This window comes from Phalaenopsis equestris, unplaced genomic scaffold, assembly GCF_001263595.1.
Source record: "Phalaenopsis equestris unplaced genomic scaffold, ASM126359v1 Scaffold000036, whole genome shotgun sequence".
Lineage (NCBI taxonomy): Eukaryota > Viridiplantae > Streptophyta > Magnoliopsida > Asparagales > Orchidaceae > Phalaenopsis > Phalaenopsis equestris.
The window spans coordinates 2,541,234-2,564,436 of record NW_018164478.1 but is presented as its reverse complement, the minus strand read 5'-3'; the positions used below and the strand labels follow the sequence as shown (position 1 = coordinate 2,564,436).

Here is a 23,203-nt window from a genome sequence, read left to right as displayed (position 1 = left end):
TTGTATATATATATATATATATATCAGTTCAGTAATTCAAAAAAATTATAAGGGTGATTAATTTGTAAATATCAATATTTCGGATGCTCTATATATAATTATTCTTATTTAAAATATCATGAGACTTATTTATGTTCATAATTAGTGAAGAAGTCATAGAGCCCACAATTCTCGTCGAAGGAGACGATATTACGTACATGTGAGATAGATATAAATTAAATATATATTAATAATATTTTAATAAATATTAACACTATCATAATATCATCAAAATAAAAATATAAAGAAAACATAACTAATATCCGCTCACAGGCCAAACGGACAGCCGCTCCACGCCCTCCAATTAGTAACTCTCAAACGGCGCTGCGCGTGACCCGTCCTTCCTCTCTCTCCTCTATGAGACAAATCGTCAAACACCTATTCAACGCGTACAAATTGCACCACCGCTGCGTCATAGTTACCAGGTCAATCCCCTTTCATTTCTAACCACCTTTCTCCTCACTTACCCTCCCCTCCTCCTCCCCAATTCCTCCCAACCAACAGCAGCATCCATCCTTCTCCATGGGCCGCGCCTCCATGGCAAAACTCAACAGCAACCATCTCCGCCAACTTCGCGACATCTTCTCCCGCTTCGACATGGACTCCGACGGCAGCCTCACCCTCCTCGAGCTCGCCGCCCTCCTCCGTTCCCTCGGTCTCAAGCCGACCGGCGACCAGATCCACGCTCTTCTTTCCAGCATGGACGCGAATGGCAACGGCACCGTGGAGTTCGACGAGCTCGCGGCGGCCATCACGCCGCTGATGAGCGAGCAGACGATCCTCAATCAAGAGCAGCTTCTCGACGTATTCAGATCATTCGATCGTGACGGAAATGGCTACATATCGGCGGCGGAGCTCGCTCGCTCCATGGCGCGGATGGGTCAACCGCTCACGTTCTGCGAGCTCACCTCCATGATGCGCGAGGCTGATACTAATGGCGATGGTGTCATTAGCTTCAACGAGTTCACCGCCGTCATGGCTAAATCTGCACATGACTTCCTCGGCTTCCCCATCACATACTAGGGCTCTGATTCTGCTTTATTGATCCCCATCGCCGTCGTTCATATTGGTCGGTTGATCTGTCCTGCGTTATTAATGGCTAATTTCTTTCTTAAATTATGCATCGATGTATATATTTTAGCAACGATGATTTTAACTGGCTAATTTTTTTCATTGAAAATTTTTAAGTCTTTCGCTTTGCTTGGTATTTGGGTATTTGACTTTGATCTCGTCAAAGGGATTGAACTGTCTGATTGATGCAACCAGCCCAAGTGAGGCTAATTAAAAAAGATCGTCCTAATTAGACTAACATGAGCATACGATAACGGGACGACAACGGTGGAATGTTGGCTATCGGTGATGATAAAACTTTGATTAATGATCTGAACTCATCATATTAAAAATGTCAATATCACAAGTGCATTGATGATGATAAATTATAGTTTTGATTGTCAAATGAAGGAAATAATTCTAAGAGTGCTTATTGTCTTGAAATTACGGTTGTTAGAAAATGCAACAGAGTCCATCCATTCTTACATGTTAAGCCTTGTCAATCATTTCACCACAAAGTGTTCTTAAAAAAAAATGGCTTAAAGATTTTGAAACAAGTCTTTAGAATTAAAACAAACTAGTACATTTTGACCTATCAATGGCTTGGAGAGCTTAGTTAGATCTAATTTTTCCCTTGTTGGGTAAAACTAAGCATTAATTTAGCTTTTTTGAATTTCTTAGTGAAACTTGAAGGTAAGATTTTCACAAAATCATATTATTTTCTTAATATTCTTATACCATATATTCATGTATGTATTCGTTTTCATTTGATGAAATGTTTAGGAATATGTACGTATATTTTATTTATTTATTTATTTTAGTTTAAATTTAGCTCAATTTAGTTTTAAATTTCTAGACATAACATCAATTTTGATTGAACAGAGCCAATCATATTTCTTTTTTGAGTCATTTTGATGCTTCTGATAGAGGAGACACTGTTAGATGCCCTTATTTTTGACTAGCCAACTTGCAGGTGATGCTCCCAAGGATACAATCTACTAGCTAACAAGGATGAATTCAATTCACAAGAGTGCATTGGAATGAGTTTCATTAGTGGAGCTCGATAAATGACCTTAAATATCATAAAATGACTTTCACAAGCTACCAAAAAAGCCCACATGTAAATGAGCCTTCCGAGCCTGCTGGATTAGGCCTCATCATGCCTCCTTTTTTTGGATTATAAACAACATCGTGTGTCCATAGCCAATAGCTAGTAGATAGAGCTTGTCAACCACACCCATCAGTGATAGCTACAATGACTATTCATGAAGACCTGACAAACTTCTTCCCGAGCTCGCCCGTATTTTTCTATCTCCTTCACTGAGCTCGCTGGTACTTATCGAGCTCCTCTGCCAAGTTTGCCTCCATTTGTCAAACTTCATCGTCGAGTTCATTTACCAGTTCTTCTAAGTTATCTGAACGACAGAAGGAAAGAGACTCTAACCCATCACTGTCTATGCCCATTTATCAACCATATGATACTTACGATGATATTTTTTCAATAATAAATCTCACATAAGCCATGTACAGTACGATGAACAATATAACATTTCTTTATTTCTTACTTTTTTGTAGCCCTGCAAAGGTAAGATCCCAATGGGCTATATAAATATAAAAAAGGCGAAATCTGGTTCTCTCTCTTCACCTCCTCCATTAATCTCATAAAGTCTCTCACATATTGTATGAATTTACGAAATATATGAGTCTTGATGTCATAAAAGAATTCGACAGACACCTTAAATTTACATATTTTTTGCCACATCTTAAAACAAGTATGTTGCATATATTACCAATTTATCAAAGTAAAATTATCATTAAGAAATTTAAGTGTACCTCTTTATAGCATTTTCAAATTGAGGAAATATTCGTGCATTACATATGTTATGTCAAGCTTGATTAGTGTATTGAGTACCCTATCTTTTCATAAATTATATTATCTAAAATGATTAACATCTTAATCTCTAAGAAACATCTTTTAGGGATATTTTAGCTAAAAAATTGTAAATTTTAACAAGCTTAATTACATGTTCAAGGCAACATTTAATGCACTCACACAACTACAAAAATCCATATTAATCAAGAAATATCAAAATTCCCAAGTCCAATACAATTAATCATTATTATATCTTAACTATGATTTATTTATCAAGACTTATTTAAACTCGAGACTTTGTATTCTTGTATTGCCCATGAGCAATGACAATCAACTAAATACTTATAAATATTAGTTGCAAAGCTAGTAGAAATAACTTTTGGATTTTAGATATTTTTATTTCATGCTCTAGAATATTTTTTGTCCAAAACTTTTATGTTCATTGCAACTCTACAACACACTTTAGGATACTAAATAACACACAAAAAACAAGATCTCCGTAGTAGACAAAGGTTATTGAACCAAACCACTTAAGGCAACGCCTCCTCTATTTGTATTTCTTTCTTTCTTGTTAGTTTCCTATCTTCTCTCTTTGAGGAATAATATTAACTGTCATTTAATTCATTTATCCTCAACTTTGAAATATAATAAGAAGTAATAAGAAGTCTTGGTCTGTGATAAAGAAGATGCTGAGAATTCATAGAATGAATATTTTGATAAAATATTTAACAACTTCACTGTAAGCTTGTGACGAGCTTTGATGTACATGAGCGAGCTCATTTGATGAGTTCTATGTTATTTAGCAAGTGTTCTCAGATGATTTTAATTGATAAGTTTATTAACAAATGAAATTTTACTGTATTGACTTTAAATAATACAGGAATATTCAAGATTATTTTTTATTTAAAATTTATATGTGAATTTATTTATGCTTTCATATGAAAAAATAATTGAATTTATAAAATATAGTAACTTTTATTGAATAATTCATAAATTAATGTATTAAATGATTTAAAAAGAGGGAGGTAGAGCTACGATTACAGATTTAGGTGGACCAGAGAGGGATGCCGTCAACATGTATGGGATTGACTGACAATGAGCAAATGATTTATGTTATGCTATTTTTTAAATTTGGTTGGCCTAGTGCATGGGGCCAAAATGGTCTAGTTCAAATTAAGGCTCAGACTTATCAGAACAAATTTTAATTTAGTTAAGTAATAAGTTTCTCAAATAATCAATTCATTTACAACCCTAATCGTATATGTGTGATAACTAGCTTATCACTATGAGACAACTATGTACATATCACTAGAAAATATTGCTATTTACGAATTTTTAATCATAAGTGTAATGTGAGTAGCAGAATAAAAGATTTTACTTATTTATTTATTTTTGAAAAATTTTAGCTCAAAGGATAATTTGCATGATTAGAACGCTAAAAAAAATTAAATCTTTAATCACTGTATCATAGATAAATTCATAAATAATAAGAAAATATCTATTATGAGCAAATATCTGCACACGCTGTAGATGGGGCTCCTTGTTCAGCCAACGATGTTGTTGCGCTGCCGTTCTGTATGAGTGCATTCGGGCCATAAGGGCGACGGCCCGCACTTAATATTTTCTACTGTGTTAGGGAAAAAGTTTTAACGCTCTTGGCCTGTCGTCCTTCCCCGAAGCCATGGGGAGCTTAGTGGCTACTTCTTCTATGCCTCCTCGGTCGTCACTCCTTCCTGCTTCATCCACCGCCGGCAGCCAAGGAGCAAAATCTTCTTCTCGGGGGAGGCTTAGGATTTGCGGACCCGTGGCCTACATGGAGAGAAGCCCAAACTCATTATCAGGGTTCGCGAGCAAGTTAATTGGGTCTCTGCCGATTGTAGGCCTCCTTGCTAGAATTGTTAATGACGAGGGAGGTGTCGGTGACGACCTAATAGATTTCGCTGAGTTCCGGCGACGGGTTGGGAAGAAGTGCAGCATTAACGATTCTCGCGCCTTCATCGAGTTCAAGGACCGCCGCGGTGGGGTACGATTGCTTCCCTTTGTTGATGCGAAGTGATTTTTGCTTCTTTAACTTGAAGCTCAAGTGGGCATGTAGCAGAATTTTTTATTTTGATGCGTTGAAATGCGAAAACAGGGGAATCGCATGAAACGAGCTTGCTAGGGATTAGCTTCAAAGGATTAGTGATGTTTCAGAGTTGAACCTTCTTGATTTTTGTGCATTTTAAGGGGCATGTACAATGGAAGCTTGGAGGTGGTTGGGTTAATTTGGTGATCAAAAGGTTATGTCGTTTGGTAGGATTTATCCATGAATTTAGCTTAAATCGAGCCAAACATAAAATATATCAAAATTAAATCCATGCTCTGTCAAACTGGAAAAGTTTCGCGTTCCAACGTTTCTTCCCGCATTCCGTCTGTTTTAGTACGTAAATCCGGTTTAGTAAATGGGACTCTGAGACAGATTTAAGGCTTCCTTGCTCCCGTCGCTTGAGACTTCGTTCCCGTGGAAGTGAAGATCGGATTTACAGGATTTAATAAATCCTATTTAACATAAGTTCAGTCTGCAGCCAAACACCGCCTTAGTTGCTGGTGATTGTGGCGATATTGACAAAAGAATTCCTGTGAAAGAACCAAAGATTTGAAGTGAGTTCATGCGGTCCTCTGGTTAGACTTTGGAGGAAAATTAGATGGTGTTATTAGTGAAGACAGGTTCTATTTGTTGGTGAGATGATGGCTTGTGTTGTTTGGAGAAGATAGCTTCTCGTGAAGGAGAAGAGGATGACTCCAGCTTTCTTAAAAAAATATCCCTTTCAAAAGGTGGAAGTTGTTGAAGTTTTTTATAACTTGGGGTCTTATTTTCTCATTTTTTTATGAGTATTTATATTTGGTTTTCCCTTAGGCTATTGAATGTTGCATCCCCTTAGGTTAAATATTATAATCTAGAAGGTTTTGAAGATACTGTAGTACGATTCCCCACCCAAACATTGAATCTGATTTTAGAGCTTCAAGGATCAGCTTGGATAATCAGATTCTATCGCCTGGGATTAATGCAATACTCTGGTTAGTTTTCAAAAGAGGATGAGCTTGTTCACCCTTTTAGGAGACCAATCTTAAGAAAATCAACTTTTTAAATTTTCTATACGATATGCTTAGGGTAGGGAATCTTACTTAAAGTAGGAATTAACAATGATCTACCAATCATCGTTCCATTCAACCAATAAGTTAGTTGCATGTACCAAATTGTTTCTTTAAAATCCACAAGATTTGGATGGTTGGGATAAACTCATTCAATAGACAGTCATTCAAAAGGAGTACAACATATTATCCCCAGACCGATGGGAAGACGGATGTGGTCAATACAAGTGTGGAGACATACATGTATTGTTTTGTATTTGATACACCTAAGTTATGGGCCAAGTGGATTGCATGAACCCAATATCAATATAATATTGTGTGTCATACCGCAACACAGGCAAACCATTTCAAGATTGTATGGGCGGGATCCAACGTTGCACCGATATCCAACTTTGATCAATACTTGGAGGAGAGGGACATGATGCTAGCAGAGCTCAAGGGGTATATTCTGAGGGCTTAACAAATCATGAAGAAGAAAACGGATGAACACATGAGAGGTGCAATTCGAATTAGGGGATATGGTCTACTTGAAGTTGAGGCTGTCAGGAGCAGGAGCAAAAAACTTTCATCGAGATAATTCGGGTTTTATGAGGTGTTGACATGCATCGGGGCAGTGGCCTACCATTTGATGTTACCACCATCATCCACACTACACCTTATCTTTCATGTATGACAACTGAGACGTGCGATTGGAGATCATACAACCTCATCTATACTACCGCTGACGCTGACGGAAGGAGTTCATTGGGGAGTCGGGGGCGCAGAGGATATATTGGTTAAGTGAAAATTACTGCCGAACAATGACGTAACATGAGAGCCTTACGAGGTGATTCAAAAGTAGTTGTCATCATTCTACCTTGAGGAAAATATACTTCTTTGGGATGGGAGTAGTGTTATGCCGCTCACGGGACCGACGTATGCTTCCCCACCGGCTTGCCGACCGTCAAGTGGGTCGATTCTGCGCAAACGAAGAGGCTGGGCGACACTCTGCTGCAGGAGAAGAAGCCAGGGAAAGACTGTGGTTCACTCGGGCAATAATCACATATTCAAGAAGGAGAAATTGAAGTTTTGAAGGAAAGTTTTCAAATACTTTGGGAAGATTCTATTAAGGGGGGGGGACCTAGGGTTTGTTGTTTTATATGTATTATTTTGTGGCTATTGTGTTTTTATTGTTTTTCTGTTGCTTTTAACGACGTAAATGGTGGGAGAGCCGATTTACCTCTCGAAAGTAGATTATCTTTTGTATTGTGCTTGTTTTTTCTTTGATTGCTGTAACAGTAGCCTTTATTTGTGCCTTTCCATCTATTTATTGTGATTTCTTCGTGGTTTGTTTGCTGATTTTAGTGTTGAGGCGTACCAATATTGTTCATCTCTTGGCCAGAAGAATACTGATAATAAAAAATTAGGCGGAGCTCCTTAATAGAAGGTTGTAGATGGGCATAAAAAATAGAGTCTATAACTTTATCCCCTACCCAAGGTCAACCATGAGAACTTGTTTGACATCGAGTTTATTCCCTTGCTCATAGTGAACTTGAAGACACTACTGTTGCTGATGGTGATGAGGTTGACTTGACCTGCAATTACTTGTATTTTTAATCTCCAAAATATTATAAAAAACTTGACTCAATTATATTCAGCGGTTAGTGTGAATAAATATAATGATATGAAAAATATATAATAAACTTCACACTAGAGGTACTACGTAAGTATACGTATTGTTTCAAGTAATATAAGATTTTTTTTAAAAACCCAATATCGATCCCACGAGAATAATTGAATTGTTTAAATTGACGTGCTAAACTCAAATGCAACTTTTATCTAAATTGCAGATTTAAATGAAATTGAAATGATAGCAATTGTTAAGGTTAAATTAAAGAAGATATAAACAACTATAATTAACAGTTTAATAAAAGTAATTCTAATGAGTTTGAATACTATGTAAAGATTTTCCCTTGCAATTAGAGATTAATCTATGTAGGATTTGAATGAGTAAAAATGTGATGATGTATTGTGACAAATAGTAGCATTCATATTCTTTACCTCCTCCCAAACTTAGCAAAGAAAATTGGTTAATTTAGAGTTTTTCATCAACTTGTGTAGTAGTGATGAGTAGATTCTGACTTCTCACATTCTGATTACCCACTATACACTCTCTATAGGATCTACTAGAGACCCTTACTATCCAAAATCTAAACCAAATTTAAAAAAGAATCTAGCCTGTCACTCTAGAAACATCAATTCTACACTCATCAGAATGAAGTGTGACACTCACTAGTTGTGTGAAATCATAGCCCTCTTGGGTCTTTATGTTTTTCAACGGATTTTAATCTCACAAGTGACCAATTTGTAAAGTCAATGGAGAATCGGTGAAAATATCATCACAATGTTTAAAAGTAAAAAAGAAATGTTTATATCATTCTCTTCCCACAAAATTAATTTCCAAGACCAAGAAGAAGGAAAGAGAACTACTCAGAATTCATGGAGAATAAAACAAAAATACCAAAATTGTATTGAAATCCAAGTCTTAGTAACAAAAATTTAAATACAAATACAAAATATCTTATGTCTTCTTCCCAACATAAATTATGGAGTCACCTTGAATAAATCTCCAAACTCTTACTATTACAATACAAAACACACTAAAACATACACTTAAACACTAAAGCGGGACTTCAAATGCTGTCAAAAAGTCATCTATTTCATCCAATTTTCATCTATATTAATAGATCTATGAAAATAACCAAGGGTTGCTTCAAACGCCCCTTCAAAATTCGGCTAAATTCAATGAATCTTCTAGAAGGGAAGTTACTGGCGCTGTAACGCCCGTTTCCCGCTTTTATGGTGCTATAGCGCTAGAGGACAACGCTATGGCGTCATACCATTTTGCACCATTTTTGTTATTTTTTCCTCATTTTCTCCAAATATTCATTCCATATACCTGAAACAAAAAACATACAAAATACATTTCTGTAAAGTACAATATCACTAAAAATATGCATAAAACATACATAAAATATGCACTAAAAACAAATAATTTTAAAGTGGATTAAAGATCTGATGAGTTTGAGTTTTTCTTATATATATAAGGGTACTTTCCGAGTATACTTCCTTGCTTCAATAACTATGTGTTGTTATTCGTGGTATAGTTGAGTCATCTTGTATCTAGTTTTTACCTTATAATGATCATTTTTCGTCTTAATGAATAATCTCTAGTTTTCATCATAAAATTTATGGATAGTTTGCAGAGAAATAACTCCTAGTTTGTTTTTAAATTCTTAGGACAATTTTTTTTTTTTTTTATGAGTAGGGACGTTTGTTAAGTCCCGTTTCATTTACACGAGAGAGGAATTAAAGAGTTGAGCGCCCGAGAGAATTGAAGCAAGCGGGAAGCCGAATTGGGAGGAGGTGAAGCAAGGAGTTGGGAAGCCGAAGGGGGTGGAGATAAATTTAAAGGGTCAGGAAGCTGAATGTATATTTATTTTCGTGTATAAATACATGCGTAGGGAGGGACAATAGATATGAGTTTTACTTACCTGAGAATCGAACGACAGGTTGAAGCGTCGGTTTCAAGCAGAGGAGGAGACATCGAGCAGCTCTCGTGATGCAGGAGCGCAAAGGAAGTGAGCGCGGAGGAAGAGGAAGACAAAAGAGGAGTTTCCTTTCATGTGTAAGGGCATCGATTCTGTCCTAGCCAACCATTGAAGAAGAATAGAAGAAGAAGAATCATATAATGCAGAGGAGGAAGAGGCGATTTGTTGAATACGTGCATTCATGTTGAAGGGAGCCGAAGTCAATCTCTCATGTGATCCATATCTCGTGTGTAGAGGGATCTTCTCACATGGAATTGAGGCTCGACCGAGGAAGGTAAGCCTTATTATGTTTATTTAATTGATGTAATAATAAAAATTATTATAATCACACACACACACACACACACACACACACACACACACACATGTTGAATAGAAAAATAAGCATGATTATATAAAGTAAAATCTAGAAATTTAATAGATAAATAACATAAATTTATTAGCTAATTAAAATAATAATCTATTTAAAATTTTGTAATATAAATACCATGTTTATATTATGTTTTTAATTTAGAAGAGTCGGCATCAAAACAAATCAAATAACAATTTAGTTGATATCGAGGGAGTACTCGTACTTTTAATCTATAACAATATTTTGATTTTTCTCAACTATTATGCATTAATAGTTAATGATACTTGTACAAATATTATTTGATTTATATAATATATACTTTTATGTTATATATATATATATTTATTTATTGGTTACATTGTTATGAATGTTTGTAGCTAGTTAATATCATGCATTGGTAAATGCTATATATAATATATTTAACTGAATGCGATGAGCACATAAATGATATATTTATGTTGACTGTTTGTAAGGACGTGATTGACTATGATGAGGTTATTCTTTTATGATACAAGTGGAAAAATGCTAAGGTATCTGTGTATGTAAATGTAAAAAAGATAATGATATTGAAGTACTTTAATTGTTATAATTTTTAGACAGTACTCTTGTGACGATTGTACAGATAAAAAATAATATAAATTGCTATTGATATAATAAAATACATTGATAATATTTAAGTAATCATATGTTTTATTATGATTTACCAAAGACTTAATTATCATGTATATTATTTTATTTTATTTTTCTATTTCTATTGTTTAACAGTATGAATATTCACTAGTTTTGTTTAACTTTATGTTATTTTAAAGTAATTTTTTAGGTTAAATTAATTGATTAAAAGATGAACTATATAAGAAAAAAATGTTTATAGAAGGTGCAACAGTAAGTAACGAGCTAAATTAATTATACTTATGGGATGTCAATTCAGGTTAGCGGGCCGGCTTTGGGTCTGACCCGAATAGGGTCAACCTGAACCCGGCTCAAATAATAAACTGATCGAAAACTAAGACCCAAACCGAAATTTAACCCGCTAAACCAAACTCACCTTGAAATTTTGTGCTTAATCTGGTCGTGTTTCGATTTTTCAGGTTCAAACTGAACCCATTCAGAATAATAAACGAGTCGAATTCTCTTAACCGAACCCGACTCAAAAAATATTCAGGCCTACCCTACTCGAACTCGACTCAAAAAATAACAGTGGATAAGCTCAAAAAACAGTGGAATGGGAATGAGAGGGAAACTAAGTAAAAAATAGTGAATGAGCTTGCGGTCGCCGTTCCATCACAAGTGCCAGGGCAGAGTTGGGCCGCCATCATGCGCCGTCGTAACAGTGCCCTCTATATATAATATTACTGTTTGAGAGCCGTAAATGTAATATCAGAGGTTTTAAGGACCGCAACATGTAAAAACGCCTCTATTTTATGTTAGATATTTGCACCAAAATTTTAAATTAGTAGGATATTTCGAAACAAGATTGAAAATGCATTGTGGATAGTTGCAAGGACAACTTTAATTCATCGTTCCATAATCATGAAGTAGGATTTGAAAAAAAAATAATTTAGATGTTGCAGTATTCCAATGGTTGAATGAATAACTTCTGCATTGTGGATAGTTTCAAGGACAACTTTAATTTATCGTTCCATAATCATGAAGTAGGATTTGAAAAAAAATAATTTAGATGTTGCAGTATTCCAATGGTTGAATGAAAAACTTTTTAGCGAGCGGTCAAGCTTATATTCTAACCATACCACCGTGACACTTTGCTCAACAAGAGGTGAATATTTTGATGTTTTTATTATTGATGCTAGAGAGTTGCCAATTCTTTTGATGCCTGTGAGCATTAGAGCTTTGATGATAACAAGAATGTTAGAAAAAAAAAGGAGAAGGCCATCAAATTGGATAAGAAGCTATTACTAAGAGTTGTGATGTTATTGGAAAAACTATACAAGAAATGAGAGCTTATATTGGTGTGAAATATGCTGATAAAACTGCAAAGTCAATTCTCTGCAATGGATACAATATATTATGTATTTAGAGTTCAAATAATGTAGCTGTAGGGGATGAAAGTCGATTGAATTTTCTTATGTACATGTTTGTGAGTACATATAAATATAGCTGACTACAAGGACTCCATTGATTGTTGGTACTTTATTAAATGTTATAGTATGAATATTACATCGTTTCTGCAAATGGCCCTAAAAGTTGGCCTAAGAGTAATAGGATTTCAATTTTGTCACTTAAGATATAATGAACTTAGAAGGGGTAGGCCAACGAAGATGTAAAGAAGAGCTCCTGATAAATAACCCTAAATTATCTATGAAAAAAGTTCAGTAGAGACATTTTCATACTTCATTATAATAAACATAAATAGAGTGCATATAATATCAACACTTGTGGTAATAAAATACATGAGAATATGAAGATTCTTATAGATGAGCCTCATATAGTTGGCCAATAACTTGAATGTCATCAAGTACTACGAACATTTTTGTCTCTTGGCGTACATGATTCAACTGTCAGGATTGAAATTATGAGTTTTATAATTAAAAGGATCTCCAAAATTTTATTTAATGTGGATAAAATTTATATTTACTTCCTCATTCTGTTTTTTTCAGGATCATTTGCAAGATTATAATAATCTTTAAATGGAGAGTCAATCATAATATGATATGATGTTGCAATTGGGTACATAAAGATCTTTATTTAAAAAGCTAATTGTAAGTTCATATAATTTTTTTCTCTAAGGTTTACTTTGGATTTTCTTGTGGAAATCTGATTAGAGTTTCTTATTTGTACATGTATATTAGTCTAACTCTAAAAAAAAAAAAAAACCCCCAATTTGAATGAATTGTTTTGGATGAACCTTTTTTTTTGTTTTGTTGCTTTGGACGGTAATATGCAACTGATATTTTTTTTTTTTGTTTTTTTGGTAATGACATGAATATCATAATGTTAACTATCCCTTTTATGTATTCGATCTACATAATTGGTATCAAGTGTTTGAATGAAGTTTTTTTTTTCATGTTTATTCTTGTATTACTTTGTCTTTTTTTTTCTTTAGAAATGTAAATCATGGACTTATTTCGATCTACAGAATTTGTTCGAAATGATCAATCAACTCTTTTAACTAATTTTGACTTCTATTGATTTTGTAAATGAAGAGCATTTTAAGTTGATGGGTTTTGAGACCCACCAAATAAGTAGCAGTTTTATTATTATTATTATTATGGAATTTCCATTACTAATCCACATAGGGCCCGCAATCTTACCTTTAGAACTAATGATGAAGGACTTCATCATGCTGAGTCATTTAATTGAACTACAGTAGCATTTGAGCCAGTAACTAACAAAAAAAAGGGAAAAAAAAGGTTGAACTGGGAGTTTTCCATGACCCAAATAACCTCATTGTCAGAATTTGACCAGCTTTTGCAAGTATATTCCAATGGCAAACTCGCCCTTTTAAATTTTTTTATGTTGATTTAGTAATGAAGGGTCTTTAAGGTATTGCAGCAAAATCTGTAGAAATAAAAGAAAAATCCTAATTTTTTTTTTTTTTTTTTGGTTTTGGATATGAGGACTTCTGTGGAAGAAAATAGCAATTTTATTTTTCTCTGTTTTTTTTTCCCTTATGATATATTTAGTTTTTTTTTTATGCTTGAATTGATTTGATTGACCTGATATATCTACCTGTCAAGTGGTCTAACTTTTGTAAATATGTACATAGATTCTATAGGCTTAATCAATGAAAGTTGGACATTCTGCTTCATGCAGGCTGGTGATCCATTTTATGTCCTTTTGTGCTGTTGGTTGGCTGCTGTTGGTGCTGGTCGGAAGAGATCTTGGAGGGGGTTACTAGACTTCGCATTTCCAATGATATTGAATTTGAAGAAGAAACTTTTCTTGCTACTATGAAAGCTGCTAAAGAGGTAGTGTGATAAATACTTTTTTTTTTAATTTACTTTTGTGAACTGTAAATTACATTAATCTAGATGATTTCTGTCATGATTTTTTTTTATAATTCAATCATATTTTTATCTTGACTTTTTGCATTTAGATATATTTAGATAGCTTGAAAGTTTAAACACTCTCAAACTGATGCCCCCTTTTAATCATTATTCATTGGTTAACCTTTGTGGCATGGTATTTGAGAGAGAATTTAGAGAATAAAAGGAAGAAGTGAGGGAAAGGCCTTTTGTCCATGTAATTTTTTATTCATTTATGTATGGTTTGCAAGTGATCTAAAAATCTCCTAACTGGATTTTTTTTGCATCCTTTTGTGTCTGCCATGTTTTATGGTTTTTAAGGTCAATATTACATCATTGGTTATGATATATAATGTAAAACATTTATTTGGACCAACTTTTATAAATTTTCATAACAATTTAACCCTTCATTAATGATGTAGGAGTGTTTCGCAAAAGCCACGGGAAAGTAAATCCCGCGATCCCACTTGTGCAAATTCCACAATACCGTAAAATTTTCAGCTTTTTGGGATTTTTTCGTGATTCCACAGCCTCTATCTGTTGTGGTCGCAAGCAAATCTATTGAACAATATTTTTTTATTTTCAGAGAGCTTCCTTGTTTTTACCTTTTCTAGTTCTTTCTTATTTCTCTATTTTTTAATTAGGTTATTTTCTAGTAGAAGACTTTAATATATTTTGTATTTGACTATTTTGAGACATCAGCTATTGTGTTTGTGTTTTGGATACTTCGTTCTCTATTGTATGTTCTCCGAAGTGTTGTATGATCTTCATTTTGTATGTAGTATGTATGTATCTTGCTCAGGAATAAGTCGTGGAACCTCTTTATCACCCGTACTTTGTTATTTCACCATTCGACTATTATTTTTAGTCTAGATAGCAGCCAAACTCCTCCAATTTGTTGTCCAACATCAGATTTCACAGTTTATCTCACTTCCAAACAATGCTTCCTTTCCCTATCCTCTTTATTGTACCATTATGTGAGAAAAGTCCTTCAACTGTAATAATGGCTTGCCGTCTTTGAGAGAAAAATAACCCGAAGAGGTTACTCATAGTCACAACGATGAATTGCCAAATCGAGAAGAGGAAGTGAATCCCTTCTACCAAGAAACTTTGAGTGACGAATAACTAACACCCCATCAATTTGACATTGAATATCAAAGTAGAAATCAAGACTTTTGAGTAAAAGTGGAGTTACTGGATCTTGATTATCACATGGATCCGGACGAGTTCATTGAGCAGCTATAGACAATGGAATGAGCCTTTCAGTACAAGGATGTTTTACCTAACATAAGGGTAAAACTAGCCACAATTAAGTTAAAGAAGAGTGTGTCTTTTTGATTAGACAATTGGAAGCATTTACGCAAGTGTAAGGGAAAAAGAAAAATCACAATCTAGTCCAAAGATGAAAAGAGAGATGCAACAAAAGTTTCTACCAACATATTATAAATATGAAATTTTTGAGACTTAGTTACTTGTAGCAGCAAGATCTCTTAGTAGAGGAGTACATCGTTGAGTTCGAGCAACATATGTTGAAGTGTGAGCTAGTGGAGCCTGATAAAACATTCATAGCTCGATATCTGGTAAGATTGAGACTATTTTTCGGCAATGTGGTACAATTACAACTCTATTGGACGTTATAGGATGTCTAAACCTTAGCCCTGAAGGTGGAGAGATAATATAACAATATCAAGCCGACACCACCCTTCAAACAAGGTTTAACCATCAGATCGGGCAACAAGACTGCAAGAGTACACCCACCCATTGGAGCAACCAAGCCAACCCCTTCCAAGAAAAAATCAGTCGAGAGTAGAGAAAAAGTGGAGGCCACTAGAACTCATAAATTCATCCTAGCCATAAAATACTTCAAGTGGTATATTTTTGGGCACATTGCGTTCAATTGTCTAAACTGGAGAATCTCTTTATTGAGTAATGAGTTGTTGAAGAAATAGGCAATGGCACATGAGGGAAAGAAGTTATCAAAGATTATCAACTTCCAGCCAACAAGAGAGAGATGCTAGTGATTCAAGTTGAGGCCATGCGAGAGACTCCAACATAACTAATATTGATAGTCCTAGAACGTAGTGAATATGAGGTGCTGATATCAGAAAAGGGGCAGCCTGCGCTGAAGGAGTTGTTAGATAACTTGATTGGCAATTTACGTTTTCGGTGGTTGTCACTAAGAGGGGTTGAGCATGTCATCACTTTAGATAGAAAGGAAAATTTTTTGAGCTATTCTCGGGATGCCCTATTTCATAGGTTGGGTGCCAAGTTCCACTTCAATTTAGCACTGCACTCACGAAACAATGGCTTAGCAGGAGTGGTGAGCATAGATTTGGAAATCTCGTTGGGCGTATTGTGAAAAGTTCATTCGACAGCGGTATCCAGATCCTTTCAGAGAAGAAAAGAAGTCTCTTCTAGCCAGTGTGAATGACCCAGGAGCATTTCGCAAGAGTCATGGGATCGTAAATTCTAATCGTGGGAACGCCACGATACCATGATGCAGGACACAATATTTTTTACTGTTCAAGATTTTTCCTCGATTTCTTGGCTTATAGCTCTCGCGGTCATCGGAGTATTTATTGGCCCGTTACTTTTTTATTTTTGTTTTTATTTTCATCAAGTTTCCTTTTTTTATTTTGTGGTTCTTTTTTATTTTTTATTTCTAATTAGGTTAGTTTCTAATATTATTTTGACTTTTTGTGACATTAACTATTATATTTGTGTTTTCGAGACTTTTTTTCTCTATTTTATGCTCTCGAAAGTGTTGTATTGTCTTCGTTACAAGTACTATGTCTGTGTATTTATCACAAACAGGTGGTTGAACCTCTCTGTTTCTCTGTTCGATAGTTGTTTTCATTGTTGATAGAAAACAAACTTCTTCAATCTATTGTCAAACCACAGATTTCACTAGACATCTCCTTTCAAATGCCGCCAACCACCGCTATCCTCATACCATTCCATAACTATCTTCCCACGAAACTCGCTTCTTAAACACTTTCAAGGATTCCTAGAATGGTGTCAATTAATAAAATAACAAAATAACGATGAGTATATGTCATACAAGACACTTAGGGTCCGTTTGGGGCAGCGGTGTGACACCGCACCGCAATTTTGTCTATTTGGGTGAACTGCGTCTTGACAGTTTTTTCAAAATATGGCAGCTTTTTCAAAAAAAAAATGCTTTCGAAATCTACATTTTCCTACTAGTTCTGGCTAGGTGTGTTGACAACTTTCTAGCGTAGTCTGACCTTTTAAAAAAAATTTTGTGATTGCCACCGCAGTTTTTTGTACATCAGTTTATTCTTCAGCAGCTTCATAATTACTTTTTGATAAGCTTCAGCTGTTCCAAACAGACTTCAAGTCTGGTTCTACATTTGTATTTCACCATTGAAAACTATTATACTGTCACTGTCATCAATAGTCTGTATATTTAACTTGGGGTTTTTTAAATTCTTGACTTTTTAATCATAGTTATATTTTCATGTACTCAGAGTCATCCATCAAAAAAACTTTGATGCATATGATGAATAATCAAATGTGGGTTATTGTTCTTAAAATTGTGCTTGCCACTAATTTGAGTAAATGGGCAATCTTAATTTTATATTTAAAGGTCAAGTTGGGCTAGTCATAGTAAACCCAAGCTCGGCTCTCCTGCCTAATGGTAAGCTTGAAATTAAACTCGAACCATACTTTCTAGAGTAAGAACTAGCTCAAGCTAGATTCTCTTTGTGAGACCGAGGAACGAAAGCAAAAAAATTGGTATGAGAAGTTGGAAATGGCTCAAGGTGACGATCAATGCTCAAAATCACGAGAATGGCTAGTTGGAGAATGCATTGATGAGATCATCAAAGGTTGGGGAAGTTTGTGATTGTTCACTATAGAAGGTGTTGATGAGACTTGCAGTGATTGCGGAAGTCACTACGGGAGAGTATTGTACATGGTATTGATGGAACAGGCGGGTATTGAAGGAGTTCTTGAAACTTGCGATAGTCGCTAAGTTGAACCGCAAAGAAGATTTCTTGAATTAGTGGACCTAGCTCGTTGGCTTACTAAGTCTCGTCAAGCTTGAACTCGACTTTGTTTAATATAAATCCTTTAATTTGAGCTCGAGCTTATAGCTTGATAGGCTCGACACATGATCTCATTACCTGGTCATGTTTAAGGCTTACTTAAAACCCTAATCTAAATGGTAAAAAGTCACCATCCTCCTCGCACACATGTTCGCACACACGCTTGTACATGCACCCTCACGCACATACACTTGTGCACATGCATACACACACGCACTTGCGCGTGAATACACACAAGTGCAAAAATCAAGGCCAAAAGAATGTGCACAGTTACAAAATGCATGAACAATGCTGAACAAGAGATAGTATGTGAAAGAGACGCTCATAAACTCACAATAAGTTCACTCAATTGTTTAGTGAACTAAGGAAGTCAACAAGCAAACAATGTATAGTTCAGATCCTTAGAATTGTCAATTATAGAAGATATTCAAATTTTACTATAAGGATGTAATACCGTAGTAATATAATTCAAACCCAAGAAAGGAGTAAAAAAAATATAGGCAACTATTTTCACAAATACTAAAGCGTTGGAAAAAAAATAGAATTACAAGGACAGTTCTTTGAAACAAGTATTAAGCAAGCAAAACAAGATCACAGATTTTTAATGGTGCGTCTAGAGAATCTCGTTGTAAGTAGTGGCTTAAAGTGCAAAAGACATTGTAGATCATGGGGATGCAGATTGGGATGTGGAGGCTAAGGTATGGATATAGTGGAGATATTTGGTAATGTTATGGCTACCCACAATGGAGTGAAATCTCGTATCAATTAGTTAGAATTAGAAAATGTGATCAACATACAAGTTGTGCAGCATGAAATCAGTTAACTAGACCCACTAAAATTATCCAAGCTTGAGTCAGAATGTTAAAGATATGGACAAAATGATATAAGTTTGGATTGGAAAGGAGAAGTGGGCAGCAATTTGGAAGGAAGATTTAGGAGAATAATTAATTTTACTCAACATACAATTTTAATTCTTAAAATCCAGCCCCATCTTTTTCTCTTCCACTCACAGGACTTGATGGCTGGCATTTGAAATGGCTGCATTCATTTTCTTCATCCATATTTTTATGGGTTCCTATAAAGTACCATTTGAAGTTTTTCTTCATTTAAGAATCTCCATGCTTATTCATGTAATTAGAGAGATTTTTGTTAGGAATTCAGCATAAGCACCTATAGAAACCATGTCTCTTTAGATCAATAACACCATTCTAGGATTTCTAGAAGGTGTTTAGGAAAATCGGGTTCCTAAACACCTTCTAGGAGCCCTAGAACGGCGTTAATCAAATTCTTCTTGCAATTCTCAATCTAGGACACAATAAACAAACTTTTTGTGCATAGAACAACCTACAATCCAAAATACATTTAAAATGACATACATATAAAAGCCAACTATTAAAAAATATTATTAGAGCAATGTTCATTGCTATTTTTTCTCGTCACCCATCATCAGATGCATCAATTATCTTTCTTTTAGGATCTTAATCCAACCATTTGGACCTTTGCTTCAACTCCTTATAGTCTCTGCAGTTTTTAGTTGATTCTATTTATTCTTTAATTGTGTTTTATCATAATCTAGTCTTGTTGAAGTCTTATTAAATTTTGACAATCCTCTTTTTTGTCAAAATGGGTTTACAGTTGGTTTCCTAACTCAATTTTTCTCAATTTTAAATCACAATTTGATATTAACATCTCACTCCATGTGGGATGTGCTCCCCATCCTTTGATTTTCCCATGCAAGTATCTACTTGTACCATATATGCAAGATCAATTTTGAATAATAATAGAATCTACACAAATATATAACTATACAACAATCGGTTCTATGAGTGAATTAAATTCATCATGAAAGACAATGTCATTGATACTCAATTTAGAGTTCCAAAATAACAGGTATTTTTACATTCAAAATAATCGCACTCTTCTTCATGCAATATGAATGACAGGAAATCCTAGTAGTTCTAAGAATCATAAATAACTGGCAAAAAAAAGTTAAACCGTTTTGTTAGCTTATCCCTCTTAAGTAGGGTTGTAAATGAACATTTTTTAAAAGCTCATTGCTTGAATAAACTCAATTTGAATATAGTTCAACTCGTTTAATAATGTTCGTCAATAAGCTCATTTGTTATTTAATAAGTAACTTGTTAAATATTTTATTTCTATATAATATATTATTTAAATAAAAGTTAATCAACTATAACTTTTTTAATAATATATTTAATAATAACATATTATAATTCAATATCAATATGCACATAAATTTAATGTATTTTTTTTTATTTTGATGAATTAGTTTGTCGGCATTTATTTATATTATTTAATTACAAGAATTATTTATAATTTAATAGCTAGTTAGATGTTAATTTTAAAATCTATTCAATTACTTATTTAAATTTGTAAAATCATTTGTTAATAATTTTATATAAAAATCAAGTACTTATTCAAAATTTTAACTTCTTTACTAGTTTTATATGTAAAATCAAGTACAAATCAAACTCTTAATTTTATATGACAATTCAAGTACGTATTTGAATTTTTGGTTTTTCAATTTTAATAAACAAGCCAAATAAAAATCAAATATGAATATTGAAAATTTTAAGCAAGTCAAGTATAAACATATATGTGAAAGCTCATCTAAAGCTTGAACTGAAAATGAACAACTTATGATTCCACCAAGCCGAGTTTAAACCATGACATAGTGGGCTCTATTAACCCTACTCTCAATCACCTGCAGCTAAATAGTTACATGTCCCAAAAGATGCAATGCATGTGCGCCTTCATTGCGCTCAGCATGTCCTTCGCTGCTCTGAAACCCTACTTGCGATGCTCAATAGATACTGAGAAGGGTTAGGGCATCAAGCTTTATAGAAATAATATAAATAATGCAATTGGTGATGATCCTTTTGTCCATTCAAAAACTCCGGTGAAAGCATTGTGCCCAAACTTATCCTAAGCCGCAATTCATGAAGTGGTAAAAAAGGCTGTTCGAATGGATCCTTAGAAAAACAATTCATTCATCAATAATTGCATTTGCACTCTCTAGTCTTTTTAACAAATGCAAAGTTGAAAATGAAACAGGACCCACTCAGAGCTTTTATTTGGTGGTTCAACTCAGTTGCCTTCCGTTTTGTGCTCAACTTGAACCCTTCTTGAAGTCTATTAGATCCATCATTCTTCACCTATTCAACAGCCGTCACCGATTGGAAAGAAATTTGCATCCTTTTCAAATCGGTGTGGAGTTGCTGGGTGACTGGTACTGCATTCAAAAATTTTCATGAGATGTTATATTGGGCCTTTATTAATGCTTTAGGTCATAAATAACTAATGAAGATTTGCATACATATACCACTCAATTTCTATGTGTTTACATATATAACACCTAAAGTTCATTTTTTTACATGCATGCCACCTTATCTATGAATGAAAAGGTGTTTCTGACCTTTTAAAAGTTTAAATGGTGATATGTTTTATGAAAGATTTGGGTGGCATTAATGTAATAAAAAAGTTAACTTTAAGTGTTAGATATGTAAATCCATAGCTAGCTTACTCGGCTTGCATCACCAATAATTCCAATTTTCACAACATTTACCTGCAGAAACGGGCTAAGCTCAAGGCTTCTATCCCAGCAATTCCGATCGAGATTCGAGTCGAAAAGGCTTTCGAAGCCATCTATGTCTGTTGTTTCGGCAAAGATCCCATCGAAGAAGAGGATGTTCGGCTGCTCTGCATCATGCTTAATGCAGTTTTCCCTTCTGTGGGGACATCAGTGATAGAAAGATTGGTAAATTCGGTGGCAAATGAAATAGCTGAGGGCAACAGAGCTTATTTTTCAGAGCTGAAGCCATTACCCAAAGAGGCTGTGGAGCGCCAAATGAAGGATCTCGAGTTTCTCAGGCAGAGAAGTGAGGAATCCAGTTGACACCATTGTTGTACAGTCTTCATCTGTTCATTATTTTACTGTATTATGCGCTAGAAAGAGGAAATAGAATATTCATTTTCAGTTTTGCTGATATATATATATATATATATAATTTAATTTTTTAGTTTTGCTGAAATGTTTGCATTGAAGATGGATGAGTTATTCTAAGGTGGCCCAAATCTTTCTAATTTGATAATTTGCTCTTGGTGGTTTTTTATCTTATTGATGCTCGTTGGGTAAATTCTTGCTTGTGAGACAGCAAGGAATAGCCTGTTTGGAATCATTTTTTTATAGATTTATTTTTTTATTTTTTATTTATCTTTAAACATATTTCTTGTGGCATTTAAATACTTCCGACCTAATTTTGATGTATTTACCTATGAACTACCCGAACTTCAATTTTTACATACAGACCACGCGATAGGTTGTGGTTTTGTAGGTAAAAAATGAAGTTTTGGTGGTTGATATGTTAATAAATAGGAATTGGGTTATAGCTATGTAAATCTCTCATTTTTGTTTAGTATATTTTTATATTAATTTTTTAAAAAAATTAACTAATTTTTTTTAAAAAAAATTTAGATGTTTTAGTATTTAATATAACTAGTACCAAACCTGTATTTTAAATCAAAATATTATTAAAATAAAATTAAAAAAATGAAAATAATCTCAAATAGCCACGTAGGGATTGTGACCCATCAAATTACGATGTTGGGCGCATTGCTTTGTGAACTCTTGTACGGTTCTATTGCCCTCAATTTATGTCTCATTCTTTCTAATAGTTTTGTCAGATCTTATAGGTACATTTACGACCATACAATATTAAGGAACATAATTCCATTAGTCGATAGTACAGATTATGCAGACTTATAAGTGCAATGTTTATGAGAAGCCCTTTTTTAGGGATTAAGACGAACTCAGATTTTATATAGCGGTCTAGCAACACAAATTTGCTTATAGGATTTCCATAAAATTTGAACTTCTTCCTTGGTGAAACTCAACCACCAGTGATTTAGTGAACTTAATTTCGTATAAATCTGAAATACAGTTTCAGCATGCCCTTTTTAAGTGCTGCTAGAAATTCATTACAATATAGAAAAATCTACATAAATACCAAAACATTCTTATATATTTACATCTAGCATCCAAAACTTGATATTTACACATACGTATCCCTCTGGTGCCAAAAATATATTTGTAA

General features: G+C 34.2%; 2 protein-coding genes across 2 annotated transcripts; both read left to right on the top strand.

Annotated features, from left to right (window-relative positions):
• The first annotated feature begins 306 nt into the window (after positions 1-306).
• Positions 307-1,213, top strand: LOC110018887 (probable calcium-binding protein CML15). Its single transcript, XM_020716361.1, has one exon. The coding sequence runs from the start codon at positions 562-564 to the stop codon at positions 1,060-1,062; it is 501 nt and encodes a 166-aa protein (XP_020572020.1). The 5' UTR covers positions 307-561; the 3' UTR covers positions 1,063-1,213.
• A 3,294-nt stretch (positions 1,214-4,507) lies between these two features.
• On the top strand, positions 4,508-22,172 carry LOC110018873. Its single transcript, XM_020716337.1, is given in 4 exon segments — positions 4,508-4,985; positions 13,808-13,862; positions 13,865-13,962; positions 21,682-22,172. Coding segments are annotated over 4 exon segments (819 nt in total). The 5' UTR covers positions 4,508-4,643; the 3' UTR covers positions 22,006-22,172.
• Positions 22,173-23,203: the final 1,031 nt, after the last annotated feature.

What these genes read in the sequence shown, in the direction of transcription:
- LOC110018887 (XM_020716361.1), top strand. Translation starts at nt 562, where the DNA reads ATGGGCCGCGCCTCCATGGCAAAACTCAACAGCAACCATCTCCGCCAA.